This window comes from Anastrepha obliqua, chromosome 5 (genome assembly GCF_027943255.1).
Source record: "Anastrepha obliqua isolate idAnaObli1 chromosome 5, idAnaObli1_1.0, whole genome shotgun sequence".
Classification (NCBI taxonomy): Eukaryota; Metazoa; Arthropoda; class Insecta; order Diptera; family Tephritidae; genus Anastrepha; species Anastrepha obliqua.
The window spans coordinates 17,554,116-17,568,820 of NC_072896.1; the positions used below are offsets into that span (position 1 = coordinate 17,554,116).

Consider the following 14,705-nt stretch of genomic DNA (forward strand, 5'->3'; position numbering starts at 1 on the left):
AATTGAATAAGCGAAATTTTCTGAAATACGTAAAAAGCAGATCCGTGCATTACGAAGGTCTATAATGATATACTGTTCACTAGACAGGGCTAATAATAATGATACCGACGGGATCCAGGACAAAACTGACAGAAATCTACTGGACCAGACAGTATTTATGGTAGACAGTCAATAAACGACATTCGCCGGGAGACCGTCACCACCTTCTTAAGTTCCCGCCCTGTTAATGCCGTAATCGGAGACCAACCACCACCTATTGCAGATGAAGAGCCCAAGCTTCCCCGTGAGACACGTCTAACACTGGCACAACTACGTTCTGGATAGTGTAACAGGTTAAACTCCTACTTATCCAAAATTGGCCCCGAAATACAAAACAAATGTCCGGCATGTGAAGATACTCCGCACGACACTAACCACCTCTTCACATGCCCATTTAAACCTACTCATCTAACACCCTTCTCCCTCTGGACCCAACCCATCGAAACAGCTTGTTTCCTGGGCCTATCTTTAGATGAGCCAGACGTAGACGACCGGGGATATACCATACACTGACAGGGCTTCTATTACTGTTAAAACAACAACAACAAGATCTATAATGATGAAGTAATTTCACTACTCCAGAAAGGACAAATAATCATCTGTCAAAATAGCTAATTTTCGTTTTAATAAAGGTTACTAAATTGTTGCGTTATTTTACTCAAATTTGTGATCATAACGTAGTATAAAATCTGTTATTCGTTTGTAGGTCAGAGATAAAGGAACACTCACTAATGTTTCTCTAATTCCAAGCGTTCCATTTATTAAAGTTTTGACTAGGTTGACATTTACCATTCCAAATTCAACAACCGGCGGGTGGTAAACAAATAATTTTTTATTAAAAACCAAGAAAAATTAAATGGCAAAGCATCATCCAGACTTAATTTTTTGTCGTAAACAACCGGGAGTTGGTAAGTGCTTGTAAGGACTGTATTAGCATCTTCATTGAATACAACATTCGCATTTTACAGCTATAGGACGTTTGTGCGAAAAATGTGATGGCAAATGTGTAATTTGTGATTCTTATGTACGGCCATGCACGCTAGTCAGGATCTGTGACGAGTGCAATTATGGATCTTATCAAGGTCGTTGTGTTATCTGCGGTGGACCAGGAGTTTCCGATGCTTACTATTGTAAGGAATGCACGATACAGGAAAAAGATGTAAGTGTTCATGTATTTAGTAGAAAGCTTTTTTATACCTCATATTTTTGTTTCTTTGTAGCGAGATGGTTGTCCGAAAATTGTGAACCTTGGCAGTTCCAAAACGGATCTTTTCTACGAAAGAAAAAAATATGGATTCAAACAAAAGTATGTACCATTTATTACAATAGCGTTTGCCGGTTATTTATATATTTTAATATTTTCAGCTATTAATCCTAATATGAAAAACTCATCAATATTCTACTTTAATCAACTTAATGTGACTGAGGAAGACCCACATTGTACGAATATATCTAACAAACTGAGCATATTTATACATGGATTTCGATCTAATTACTTTTATTTAAATGTATATATGTTTGAATATAGCAGGGAATATAATTTATAAATCTTAACGAAATTATGCTTGTACAGCTTCGCCTCCGTCCAATGAATATTGTAAACAAAGTTTGTCAAATTCAGTTGATTTCTTCTCCAAATCGGAAACAAATTCACTCTTTGGATGAAATTGTTTCAATTGTTCCCAATAGCGAGCAATCGTTTCTTGCGACTTTCCGGTTAAATGTGCCAATACCATCATGTTTATGAGTGTATCGTAATCATTGTGTTTTTTAGTTAAAGCGTCACGCAAAACAGCCTCCGCCTCTTCATATCGTTCCAAACCCAAATGAACCACGGCCTGTCCATTCAATAGCAACGGTGTCGGATTATGTTTTTCACAAAATTCTTGAAAAATATGGAATGCATCTTGCATCTGTTCGGTGCCAAGACTTAGCGCAAGCCATGCTTGAGCCAATTGTGTCAAAGTAGCGTCATCCGAAATTTCCTGCATTTTAGATACGACTTGCTTTGCTAAATCAATGCGATTTAACCGCAACAGGCACTGTACGCCTAAAGCCATTGATTCCAGATTTTTGGAGCCATGTATGATTTTTAATGCATTTTCAAATTGTCCATCATAGCAGTAGACAATGGCTGTGGCAATGTGCCAAATATTAGTTTCGTCCTCCTCGGTGGCAACTTTGTCAGTTAACTTGTCAAGTATGTTTTCAATTTTAGATGGTTGTTCGAACGCTTCGTGCACGTAACGCAATGCTAACAAGGCTGTGTTATTGTTCTCCTTTATATCGGTCACGATGAGGCGACCCGAGTCGATAGCCAAGTATGAGAGATACATATACGAGAGGAGTTCCGTAGTAGCTGTACCTTGTTCAGGCAACACAAAATTGATGGAACCCATAAAGTTGCCGATGTAGTACTCATTGCGCGCATAAAATAGCGTTGAGTTAGTATCTTCCTCGTTCTGCAGTGATTTACTCATTTTGTTGGTAAAAATTTATATTTTATTAATGTTTAATATAATTTGCTGCTTTCCTCCAAATGACGTGTAACAAAAACAATGTCAATATGTTGTCAACTCTTGATCTTATTCTCGTATGCCATTCACAATTACATAATAATTATTCATGTGATTCACCCTGCGTTTGTGTGGTTTCTTAAGCACAGAATATATTTTTAAATTTTATTCAATTAATTAATTTAATTAATAAAGTACAAATTAAGTAGTTTTAATTACGTTTGTAAATATAATTACAAATTTTTGCATTCATATGTACGTATCTATAATAAGCAGTCCCTTAAAAGTTACTATCCATATATGTAGGTATGTAGAGTATGCTTAAAAACGCACACAACGCAGCATTTGTTGTATTATTGTATTTTGTTTTCGTAATTTTGTAGTTTGAATGTCAAAATTCAATCAGAATGTAAGCAAACAAACAAAGTAACAACAACAACAAAACAGATATATCGTTAACATTTAAAATTCCAGCCACCAAATTGAAAGGAAAAGGAAACAAATCAGCTCTTTAATTAACAGCACCTTGTATGAATTCGGCTCATACCTACGAGTACACTTTTATGCACAGTGGTTCACAGCTATTTTGAATGTTCATTGATTTCAAAGAAAATGTGTGACAGTTTTTATTTAAGCTTCATTTTCAAAATAACTTAAATGTGCATGCAGAGATACTAATAAATTCGAAGTAACTTTAATTTAAGATGAATATTTACAACAAAAACGTAAAACGAGCTCACAGTTTATATTGTGTGTTTATGTAAACTTCAAAATTTATTGCAAATTTTACGAAGATTTTCGCTAACTAATACTTTATCATTTTTCTTTTAAAACGTATTTTAGCTGAGATTGTATAGATTACAACGTAGTCGGGCATATTGTACTAAATAATTAGTGAAATAAGCGGGTTTAGTGAATTGAAGATTTGGTGATAATGAAACCATAATTTTAACTACCACTAAAAAATTAGTAATAGTGCAATTTAGTGGTAATTTAAAATTCCCAATCCTGTCCTACAAGTTGTTTGCTATTTTCGGCGGTTATTTTTCCCACTACTCTTGTAACGTCTTTTTTACGTCCTGGCGATGACTTATGTGACTTTTTCTTATATTTCGCTTAAGAACGCTCCATAAATTCTCAACTACATTGATTGCGGTTGCGCTAGCATTTCACCCAGATGAGAAGAGTTCCAGATAGGCCATGATTAAACCATATTCGATATGTGTTTGAGGTTGTTGTCGTGATAGAGTCGAAGTCTATCCCGAACATTCAATTTTTCACCAAATTTTTCAATAAATAAGTAGTTTCATCCACAATTTCCTCCATGAAAACTAAGCTTCTACCTTAAACTATGCTATTGGAAGCAAACATATTAAATTTGCTTTCTTTCATCAGTATCATTTCAAACGGCTCCGTCCTTATTAACATAACTTTCATATTTCGTGCACTAACAAATGTTTTCTTTCGAGTTATTCATCCATGCAAATTGCCATTATGGAGAATTCTTTTTATAGTTTCCGGATTACAAGACTTTGAGACGCGAGTGTCAGCTGAACTTCTTTTCTCAATACTGGTGCAATTATAGCTGGATCTTTCTTGATTTTCCTTAATACCCATCTTTCGTCTGTATGCTCTGTATCTTTCGTCATCTGTAAAAATTTTATTTGGGGCCTACCGAACTTTATTAACCACTCTAATTTCACATACAAAGCGTTGTATCATGTAAAGATGATAGATTACCAGTTCAAGGTAAAAACATTTTTGATGGTGTGGCCAATAACGGACCAGCAAATTTGACAGAATCAGCGGATTGGCTTACGTAGCTAGAGTTATGATCGGTTTGTTTACGAAAAAACTAAGAATGTGTTAGTGATACACAAAAAAAATTAACACAATAGGCCTCTTCTTTTCGCCAAGCGTTAGCAAGTGGCGAATAGATGAAGCAAATGGTATAAATGAACATAACGGCAACGCGGAAATAGAGATGCCTTAAATTACATGTGTTTGTACGACAGCGAATTATACCAGTGTAATAAGCTATAACCGTACTCGCTAGCGGTGAATCTTGCTCGATAATTTTGTTATTGTTTTTGCATGCACTTTTTTCGTTAAGTTAATCGAGCATAGAGATAGCGAACGGGGAAATGGCGAATAGAAGAGGCCTAACATCACTTCGCTGCCGTCCAAGGTGGATTTATTAAGGTGACAGCATTTACCCAGCTGAATTTTTCGCCGTAGGTATGGCTTACGTCAAAATGATATACTTTGTTTGTATGTATTGGTATGTTTACATTCGTATGTTTACATTTGCTTACTGATTTTGACGTGATGCTTGGACCAAACGCAACAACAAATACATGTAGGGTTTTACTTATATGTGTTTGCTGTCACCTGTAATAAATTCGCCTTGGCTGCCGTCTGAACAAAGACTGATTAGACGAGTGTGTGAACACATGAGAAATGAACAAATCACCCCGTTAGGTAGCAGCCGAATTTCCCCTCACAATTTGATTTTTCATAATGATTATTGGCCAATCAGTAGATAGTAATCTATTATCCCTGTTACCAGGTTTGGCCGATCTGGTATAGTGAAAAACAAAATTGTGCGAACACCTTCGGCAGCCGCATCATCGCGTACTCAGCACCTGTGAACCACTGTACGTGAATTAAAGTCTGAAATTTGTTTTGTACCGCAGTGGGCACCGGAAAAAATTTGTTTGAAAATTCTCAGTGAAAGCCACCTAGTTTTCTCTGAATATGCAACGACAATAAGAGAAAGCTGCAATCATGTAAGGGGACAATTTGAATTAAGGGGGGAAGTCCATGTAGAAGCCTCAAAATCGGTGATAAAATAATTATATTATTTTAAAGCTTTAACACAACTTTATCTAACCTTTCGAGAGTACAAAAAAAATGTGTTTCATGTTTTTTTCCAAAATGGCGGCTCAAGATCATTTCTTATCGGCTGCCTACGGCGCGAGGTGCCAAACTGATCTATTTATTGCTCTTAATCTATCGATTTGAAACAAACAAATGAAATTGTTTTTTTTATAACATATTAACGGAAAATTAAAATTAAAAAACAAGTATAACATTAATTATAAAATAAGCCTTTGAAAAAAAGTCAGAATTTAGGGTTATTTTATTGACATTTTTAACCCCCAAAAAGTAATTTATCAACGCGAAATATCTGAAATTTTTGGTTTATCCTTCCGATAGTAATGTACAGAAAGGCCTCGCCAAACTTCAAACAGTTTTTATAAATACAGTTTCGAGATAAATGAGTTAAAAGTTTGAGGTACAGGAGCACGCGGACCGCTCTCTACCTAGTCAAAGGGCTATACTTTCGAAACATAAAAAAAAATCGATTTTATGAAAATTTTACATGGACTTAACCCCTTAATTCAAATTGTTCCCTTACATAATTGCAGCTTTCTCTTATTGTCGTTGTATATTCAGAGAAAACTAGGTGGCTTTCACTAAGAATTTTCAAATAAATTTTTTCCGGTGCCCACTGCGGTATAATTATAATAAATTTTAAATTATATTTAATTTTAATTAAATTACAAATTATATTAATTTTTCATTGATTAAAAATTAAATTAAATTTTATTATATAAAATTAATAATTTAAAAATTTATTAAATTATATATAATTAAATTACATTAAATTTTTCAATAAGTAACTATTTATCAGTGAACCTTTGACAGGCACTTCTTCTATAATATCAAAGTGATCGTAACCCTTCAATATATTAAATTCCGTTTGAAGTCCAGCATTTGCTAATTTTCTTGCATATGCTAAAGATTGACCTTTGAATGTTTCACTGTCATTCTCCGCCACTATAACGTAAATGCCTAGTTTTAATTGTTTTGCAAACTCTACGAAGTGCGAGTCCAATTCCCAGCTGATTGGCGACATAGCTTCCGCACTAATAGAATTTAAATTCAAAATGTTCTGGGGATTGACGCTCGGTAAACTCCAGCATTCGCGTAAATCAAAAATTCCGCTGATCAGAAAAAATGACGTTACACGATCAGCGTAAGGCAAACTTAGTAAACGTTTACTAAATAAAAGAGTCGACAAGTAAGCCCCCGCTGAATGGCCACTAATTGAGATTTTACTGGAATGAGACATTAATTTGTTAACACCTAAGTATATATGTATATATTCAAAGATGACTTTGCTAATCTTCCACATACCTTGCTTGGGTATCCTTTGCATATGTAAACAACCAATCATAAAAATCATTTATTTGCTCATTAAGTGCTTCAAGTGTAACAGTGGGGCACAAATTATAATCAACGTTAATTACACGAAAACCTTGCTCAACCAGCGGCTCCACGAACGAACCGGATGTGTGTCTATCCAATTCCTGCCAGTATCCGCCATGTATGTAAATAAAAATGGGTGTGCCTGCAGAAATTAAATACATACATAGATACATACGAGTAGTGGTTATTGATTCATTTATGGGGTTAGAGGTAGTCAGAATTTTCAAAAAATTTGATTTTTTTTTGCATTTTCTTAAAGTATATCTTAAAAATATTGTGTGAAAATTTGAAGTGAATCCCACAAATGCATTTCGAGTTATTTAACAAAGGGTGCTCGCGCACTTCGGAGCAAAACTTTAAATACGTTTTTCTTAAAACTATATTTTTTGAACTGGTGATCACTGTAACTTAAAAACCACTTGGTAGATAAATACAATTAAAATAATATAAAAAAGAGGTTGTCTGTAAAGTCTGTAACACAACATAACGTAACATAACATAACATAACATAACATAACATAACATAACATAACATAACATAACATAACATAACATAACATAACATAACATAACATAACATAACATAACATAACATAACATAACATGCTGTTCAAGCAAGGTAACGACGCATGAGCAAGATAACGACGCATTTTTTGGTGCGTGCAGCTGGCTACATAGAATTATAAGACGTTATCACGTCAAAAAATAATATAACATTAAAACAACAGGTATTATTAACAAACTTGGTTTTATTTTAAATTCTTCAAGTAAATCAAATTAATAATAATCAATAAGAAGGCATATGCAAATACAAATACGTGAATTTATATATGTACATATGCGCATATACATACACATATATGCTCACTTAAGGGGTAACACCACTGTAGAAATTTCAAAAAATTAATTTTTTTTTTATAAGCTTAAAAAGTTCTTTGAACCTTTTAAAATACAGAACAAAAAGTTTTATACGTTACCGAAGTCTATTTCATAAATATTTTAAGCTTTTAACCAAGCGTTAGTGACTGCTACCTAACGACTTCTCCAAATTTCCAAACTTCAAATGCGTTTTTCTCAAAACACGTTTTCTGAAATTGGCACGCAGCATAACTCAAACAATTTTAAATATTTTTAATCAGGTTTTTCACTACGTCTGTATAATAACCTTCTTAAGAGAAGAGCGTAGGGGATTTTCGATAGATTAATTTAAACGATTGTTATAATTATTTAAGTGCCGTTTTTTAGTCCAAAATAGAGTTTTTTCCTTCAAATGCTTGCTAATTCCACAAAAATAAATATTTTTTAAATCCCCTACGTGTTTCTCTAGCTATTCTTATCTAGATTAAAAAAAAAAAATGTTTCTTTGTTCCAGATTAAAATTTGCACCCTCTGTGCTGCGTGCCGCGGAGCTTCTTCAAGAGAAACCACATTACAAAAATGTTTCCAATGCCGCCATTTTGAAAAATTTTTCGATCAAACTTTGCAGTTTTGTATTTTAGTATATAAGTAATAACTTCCCAAATCAGAGTGATTGTTTCCCCTTTCCTTCTATACAAAAAAATTCTTTAAAAATCGTGTTTATTTTACGCGTGTACAGTGGTGTTACCCCTTAAGTAGGAGAGAGCAAGATGTCGAACGTTGCCGTTCGTTTGCTTTGTTTGCTTTGTCGTTCGTTCCGCGCTTTCGCTTGCAGTTCATTCAAGGTAACGGCAATGAGCAAGGTAACACTAATGAGCAAGGTAACGACACATTTTTTCGTGCGTGCAGCCTGTTAAATCGAATTATAAGACGTTATCACGTCAAAATGTATAATTCTTTTGAAAAACATAAAAAACCTGTGCCTGATCGAAGGATTTTTTTTCAAAAAGTTTAATTTTTTTTAAACAATTAATTGCCTTTTTTTTCTCGAAAATCTGAAAAATATTTCCTGAGGCCACCATATTGTTAATTCTGAAAAAAAAAACGTCGATCAGGCACAAGCTTATCTATTAATAAAACTAATTTCTCCTGTCCGATTGATTTTAGATGAATCTCCAAGGACTTGTGATGATCACCGCAAGGGAATTCTAACGAAACGGGCACCACACAAACAGTGATAACTTTTACAATTATTAATTTTGTAAAATAAAGCAATTGACTAGCACAAAAAAAAGTTATTGAAAATCATCATTTTTTCGGGCCTCTGACTACCCCTAACCCCTTATTACATTGATTAATTCATATCTTACCATTCTCCTTATCTTTATAGTAAATGTCTACCACTTGATTGTCAGAATCATCGGCACCGACGGTATTGTTCTTTCTATAAGTGACGCGCTGCCGAACGCTGTATTTTTCACGTGCCTTTTTTGTTTCTAAAAATGCATTCGAAATTGTCGTCGGTTAGTGTGAGAAGTTTAAACATAATTAACTCACGTTCCGTAGTGATTTTCAAAAACTGTTCTATTACTGCTTTGTCAGGTTGTGCAGCATCTGAAAAACGTTTGGAATTCTTCGTAGGCGAATATTCCTTATTCAAGTCAATGTCATCAGCAACTCTGCTTGCATTTGTAGTGTACATTTTAATTGTAGAAAAGTGGTTCTGCTAACTTAGACTACTTCGCACAAATGATAATATAAAATGATTCAAGCAGTGATCAGCTACTGATCGCCCTTAAGTTGATGAAGCCGTACACACGCTTTGGTTTTTCGTTTAAATGTATGACTAAATATATATATACCATATATATATCATATGTATGTATGTATGTATGCATACACAATGTTTCATATGTCGGACAATTATTGCTTGGAATTGTATGCGAGTTAGAGAGATAAGAAAGATCTTTGCTTATAAAAACATAAATAGTCATACATACTCGTACATAAATAAAAAAAAAAAAAATTAACACAGTTCAGTTGATCTCGTTGGCGCTTTTAGATATGTAGATAGATATGAAAGGGAAGATATACACTTCGACCAGAACTGTGGCATCTATTCTTCACAAAACATTATCTAGACCTATATCTCTTATTCAATTTAATATACTATTGGGCTGCATTAAATTTCTATATGTATTTTTCTTCGACATGCATCGTTGCCTCTTTGTACGAGGCGCAGAACCAATAATAGTCGTTTGATCATAACTCAAAACTGTGTTTGCCAAAATTTCTGAGACAAATTTTACAATGCATACGGTGAGAACAAATTCGCAGAAAAAAGTTCCGTTATTTTTGCCTCTGTTCGTATGCATTCTGTACTCATAAATTATACTCAGTTTTGATCGTTTTTCCCAAATGTCTGAAGTGACTAAGGGGGCGTCCATAAATTACGTGAGATGCTTAAGGGGGGGAGGGAGTCGAGTCAAATCTCATCTAATCTTACGTTGGAGAGAGGGGGGGGGTCTCGGCAAATATCACGCAATTTTTTTTCTGATTGAAACAAAAAAAATTATACTATTTTGGTCCATTATCCAGATTGTACATGCTTAAGATTTAATCTTAAGCGTAATCGTAGTATGATTAAGATCATTCACTAATTCGTTCGAAAGAAAATAATTTCATTCATACTTCGACGTTATATGTACATTACTGCTGTCAAACCACCATATTTTTTTTTATACCAAATAGCTCAATTTAATCTGAATTTACAGTACAGTGTAGCCCGTCGTTTGTTTTCGCGCCACTATCAGCCGAACGCGCGACTCAATGAACAAGAGCGTACGAGCTGAGTGGCAGCGACACACGGACAGGTTCCAACTTTCTTTGTTTATTATTGTAAATGTTTTACTCGACTCAGTTCATGCTCTTACTAATTTAAAATGAGTTATCCAGATTTTTATAACGCATACGTCAAAAGATACGTCTATAAGGCGAAGAAGTCCTGCCACGACAATGTGATAAAATTATGAAATACCTCGAAGCAAAAATTCCCGAAGAAAGAAGAGTTAATACATCACATTAAACATGAGATTGAACGGCTTCTCAGGGAATCCACTGAGAGAAAAGTTCGGTCTACTTTAGCATTCCTTCAAAAGGTAGGTTAAATATATATGTTTTTAAGAAAATACTTTTTTTATATAAACTTTATTGTTACATTTAATAGCATAAAAAAAAACTGAAACAGTAAAATTCTTGATAAAATATGCTAAAATCATAACTACAAAATATTAGCGCGGTCATTTCCTTCACTGTTTTCACATAATTCAAAATCAACTTCTTGTGATCAGCGATGATGTGGATGAAGCTATGTCGAGCACTACACCATCTAACGTACGTCCCACTCCAGCACAAGATACTATGAAGAAACAGACTGCTAAGCTACATATGGAGCTTGACCTAAGTGCTGCAGCGCACGCCGGAGTGATCTGCATATGATTCTTCACGACCGTTTTCTGCCACCTCAATACCCTATCACTCAGGTTGATGGACGTTTGACAATTTCGGACTTTAAAGAACATGACGAGCTAAGCAAGCGCGTATGTTCCGCAAAGTGCGACCCTCACGGATTGTCACAAGACGAGCTAATGAGTTACTGAAGGAGCAGATGATTTTACTGAAAATCATATGGACATGTTGGTCCCAATAGTCTCTCTTGAAACCGCGCATGATTCTCCATGGACTGAATTAGAGTAGATATTTTTTTTTAATCGCAGTAGTTACGATTTAAGTGTTCTATTGTTAAATTTTTATTACACTTATAACTCTCAGCAATATTGATTACTAGTCTTAAATAGTCGTAAATAAAAGCACGGAGCAAATTTTTTTTCTTTTTACAATAACAATCCAACGCGTTTACATAAGAAACCCACATTTTGAAAAATCTCACGTGAGATTGGGGGATGGGGAGGGGCTTGAATAAAATCTCACGACATCTCACCAGGGGGGGAGGGAGGTACAGAAAATATAAAAAAACACCTCACGTAATTTATGGACGCCCGCTAACAGAAAAAGAAGTCCTCGCGTGCAGAGGACTCGCCGCGGATCAGTGCAGCCATAAAAACCGTCCGAGAAAGAATTCGCAGAAATCTCCTTTGAACACAGAAAATTATGTTCACGGAATTGAATGTATCGACCAGATCCACGTCAAGACTAATTAGAGATGATCTCCACATGAAAGCCTCCAGTCGCTCAATTGTATATCTTTTGACAACGCGCTTAAAGAAAATTAGACTCGACAGATGCCAGCAGCTTCTTCTGTGGCACAACGCCAACTGTCATGAAAATATTATTTTCACAGATGATAAAATTTTCACTGTTAAGGACGTTTTTAATAAGCAAATCAACAAGATATGTGTTAAAACCTCTAAAGACGCAAAAAATGTTATTCCAAGGGTTCAGCCTGGCCACCATTCAGCCTCCGTAATGGTTTGGTGGGGAGTGTCTTGTAAAGTAGTTACATCTCTTCATTTCTGCGTAAAGGCGTTAAGACCGGGGCAAAAATATATCAGAAGGATGTCTCAAAAGGCGTGGTGAAGCAGTTGCGCAGCACTCTCTTCAATGGAGAGCGTTGGATCTTCCAGCCAGATTGCACTCCACCCATAAGGCAAAAACCAATGGCTGAAAACAATATTCCAGGGTTCATAGCCGTAGAAGATTGGGCGTCTGGAAGTCCAGTCCGAATGCATTGAACTACAGTTTGTGGTCAGAATTGGAGAATATGATCTGTCGAAGACCTCACCGAAATTTGGAGAGTCTCAAACAATCTTTGGTTCGAGCAGCTACGCCAATATCCATGAAAACCTTGCGTGCTGCAATAGCTGAATGGCTCGATCGTTTGAAGGCTTGTGTAAAAGCAAATTATGACCATTTTGAATGAAAATTAAAATTTGTTTAATACAGGGTGGCGCACGAATTGTGCTACAAAAACAAAACGTAATAACTTTTTTTCTAATCAATGTATTTAACTTTTTGTTTTTTTATTGTATAGATAATTCAATTTTATTTTATGTAACTAATTAGTTTTGAAAATAATAGAACGTAAATGACCTCCATGCTCATTCACGCATATGCGACATCTGATGAGAAAATTGTTCATTGCGCACTGAAGGGTTGAAGTCGGGATCGCCTCAATTATTGTTGTGATGGACTGCTTCAATTCAGTCAAATTACTTGGTTTTGCTTTATACACCTCTTGTTTGAGATAACCCCATAAAAAAAAATCTGGTGCAGTGAGGTCAGGTGACCTTGGGGGCCAGCGGAAAGTGGAATTTCTGGATATCAATTTATTTCTAAATTTTCGTTGGAGCTCCTCCATAACCGGTCTGGCTATATGTGCAGTTGCTCCATCTTGCTGGAACCAAATGCTGTTAAAAGGGATACGTCTTCGCCGCAGTTCTGGATAAAAAAAACTCCTTCAACATGTTTAAATAACGGTCCCCATTTACAGTCGCTGTTACACCGTTTTCTTCGAAGAAGTATGGCCCGACAATGCACCTTGATGAAACTGCGCACCACACTGTGACTCGTTCTGGGTGCAGTTCCATCTCATGGAGTATTTGCGAATTTGATTGACTCCATATACGGCAATTTTGCTTGTTTACATTGCCGTTTAGATCAAAATGGGCCTCATCAGACATAAACAAGCAATTTATGAAGTTGTTGTCTTCTTCGTCCATTTCAATAATTTTTTGGCAAAATTCCAGGCGAATAGGCAAATCCAGAGGGTTTAATTTGCTTGTGATTTGAACTTTGTACGGAAACAAGTTTAAGTCATCATGAACTATCCGCTGCAATAACCGCCTGCTAACTCCAATTTGCGCCGACAAGTTACGAGTCGAAACTCTTGGATTTGCCTGAATTGACGATGCTACAGCCGCGATTGTGGCTTCGACCCGAACATGGGGATCTCGATGGTACGGTCTGCGTGCGATGCTTCCAGATTCAGCAAACATGTTCACCAGCCTCATAATGGTCCATCTGCTCGGGGGAGTGCCGCCAAACTCCCGCCTAAATTCCCTTTGGACGGAAATGATGGACTGCAAAGCATGGTACCGCTGCACTATCCAAATCCTCTTTTCGATATCCCAAGCCTCAATTTTTTGTAAATCTAAACACTAATCTGCAAAATAAAAAAAAAGCCGATTACTCACACAGAAAAAAAGTTATTACGTTTTGTTTTTGTAGAACGATTCGTGCGCCACCCTGTATTTATATGATTAAATAAAACTAACATCATTAAAAAAAGTATTATAATTTCATATCTCTAACGGACTGAACTTGTAACAGAACTTATGAGTGGACTAAGTAATTGGCGCGTACATCCTTAGTTGAGAGTTTGGCTGAGCACCTCTTCTAACTTTGTGTTACGCGCTTTGATATTGTTCCATAAATTCGGGGATTTATAGCTTTACGCCGCCTATAAACGACACATTGTGTTTTGTGCGGAGCTTTTTCCTGGCAAAACTACACTCGGAGTTTCGCGATTGCCTGCCGTTGGTTGACAGGTCAGAAGAAGAATTAGAAAAAAATGTCTACCATTTGCTGTTTCATCTTTACAGTGGTTTTCGAGCTCGGGCTCTACCAAAGCGTACTTCCGCATTTCCGTACCCTCTCGGTTGCGGCGGCCAAAGCAAAGATAAGTCATTTTATTCTTTATAAATTCTTAAATTTTATTGCCGTTTAATTTTGAAATAATTACGCATACGATTAGATGTGCTTAGGACTAAAGAGATTTTAAAAAATATATGCATTCTCATTACATATTCATTAAAACTAATATACATATGTTAGATAATAATTTGTAGAGTTATACGTAGACATAGAGAACACAATTAATTAACACATGTACGCTCCGCACCTGTATTCTCACTGCATGTTATCCTATATGTTTATAATTTATTTATTTTCTTAAATTTCTATATTTAGATTTCCAATTTACAGTTAAATGAGAAATTT

At 35.5% G+C, this 14,705-nt stretch overlaps 3 protein-coding genes across 3 annotated transcripts; 1 reads left to right on the plus strand and 2 right to left on the minus strand.

Moving 5' to 3' along the window:
* Positions 1-828: 828 nt before the first annotated feature.
* Positions 829-1,598, plus strand: LOC129248415 (PHD finger-like domain-containing protein 5A). The gene is made up of 4 exons (XM_054887956.1): positions 829-947; positions 1,008-1,198; positions 1,260-1,345; positions 1,405-1,598. Exons 1-4 carry the CDS (start codon positions 896-898, stop codon positions 1,409-1,411), a joined length of 336 nt encoding a protein of 111 aa, XP_054743931.1. The 5' UTR covers positions 829-895; the 3' UTR covers positions 1,412-1,598.
* Positions 1,521-2,607, minus strand: LOC129248414 (coatomer subunit epsilon). Its single transcript, XM_054887955.1, has one exon. The coding sequence runs from the start codon at positions 2,517-2,519 to the stop codon at positions 1,599-1,601; it is 921 nt and encodes a 306-aa protein (XP_054743930.1). The 5' UTR covers positions 2,520-2,607; the 3' UTR covers positions 1,521-1,598.
* A 3,538-nt stretch (positions 2,608-6,145) lies between these two features.
* LOC129247020 (kynurenine formamidase) lies at positions 6,146-9,500 on the minus strand. Its single transcript, XM_054885858.1, has 4 exons — positions 9,246-9,500; positions 9,059-9,184; positions 6,759-6,972; positions 6,146-6,679 (listed from the first exon to the last, which is right to left on the minus strand). Exons 1-4 carry the CDS (start codon positions 9,388-9,390, stop codon positions 6,217-6,219), a joined length of 948 nt encoding a protein of 315 aa, XP_054741833.1. The 5' UTR covers positions 9,391-9,500; the 3' UTR covers positions 6,146-6,216.
* Between the last annotated feature and the right edge of the window lie 5,205 nt (positions 9,501-14,705).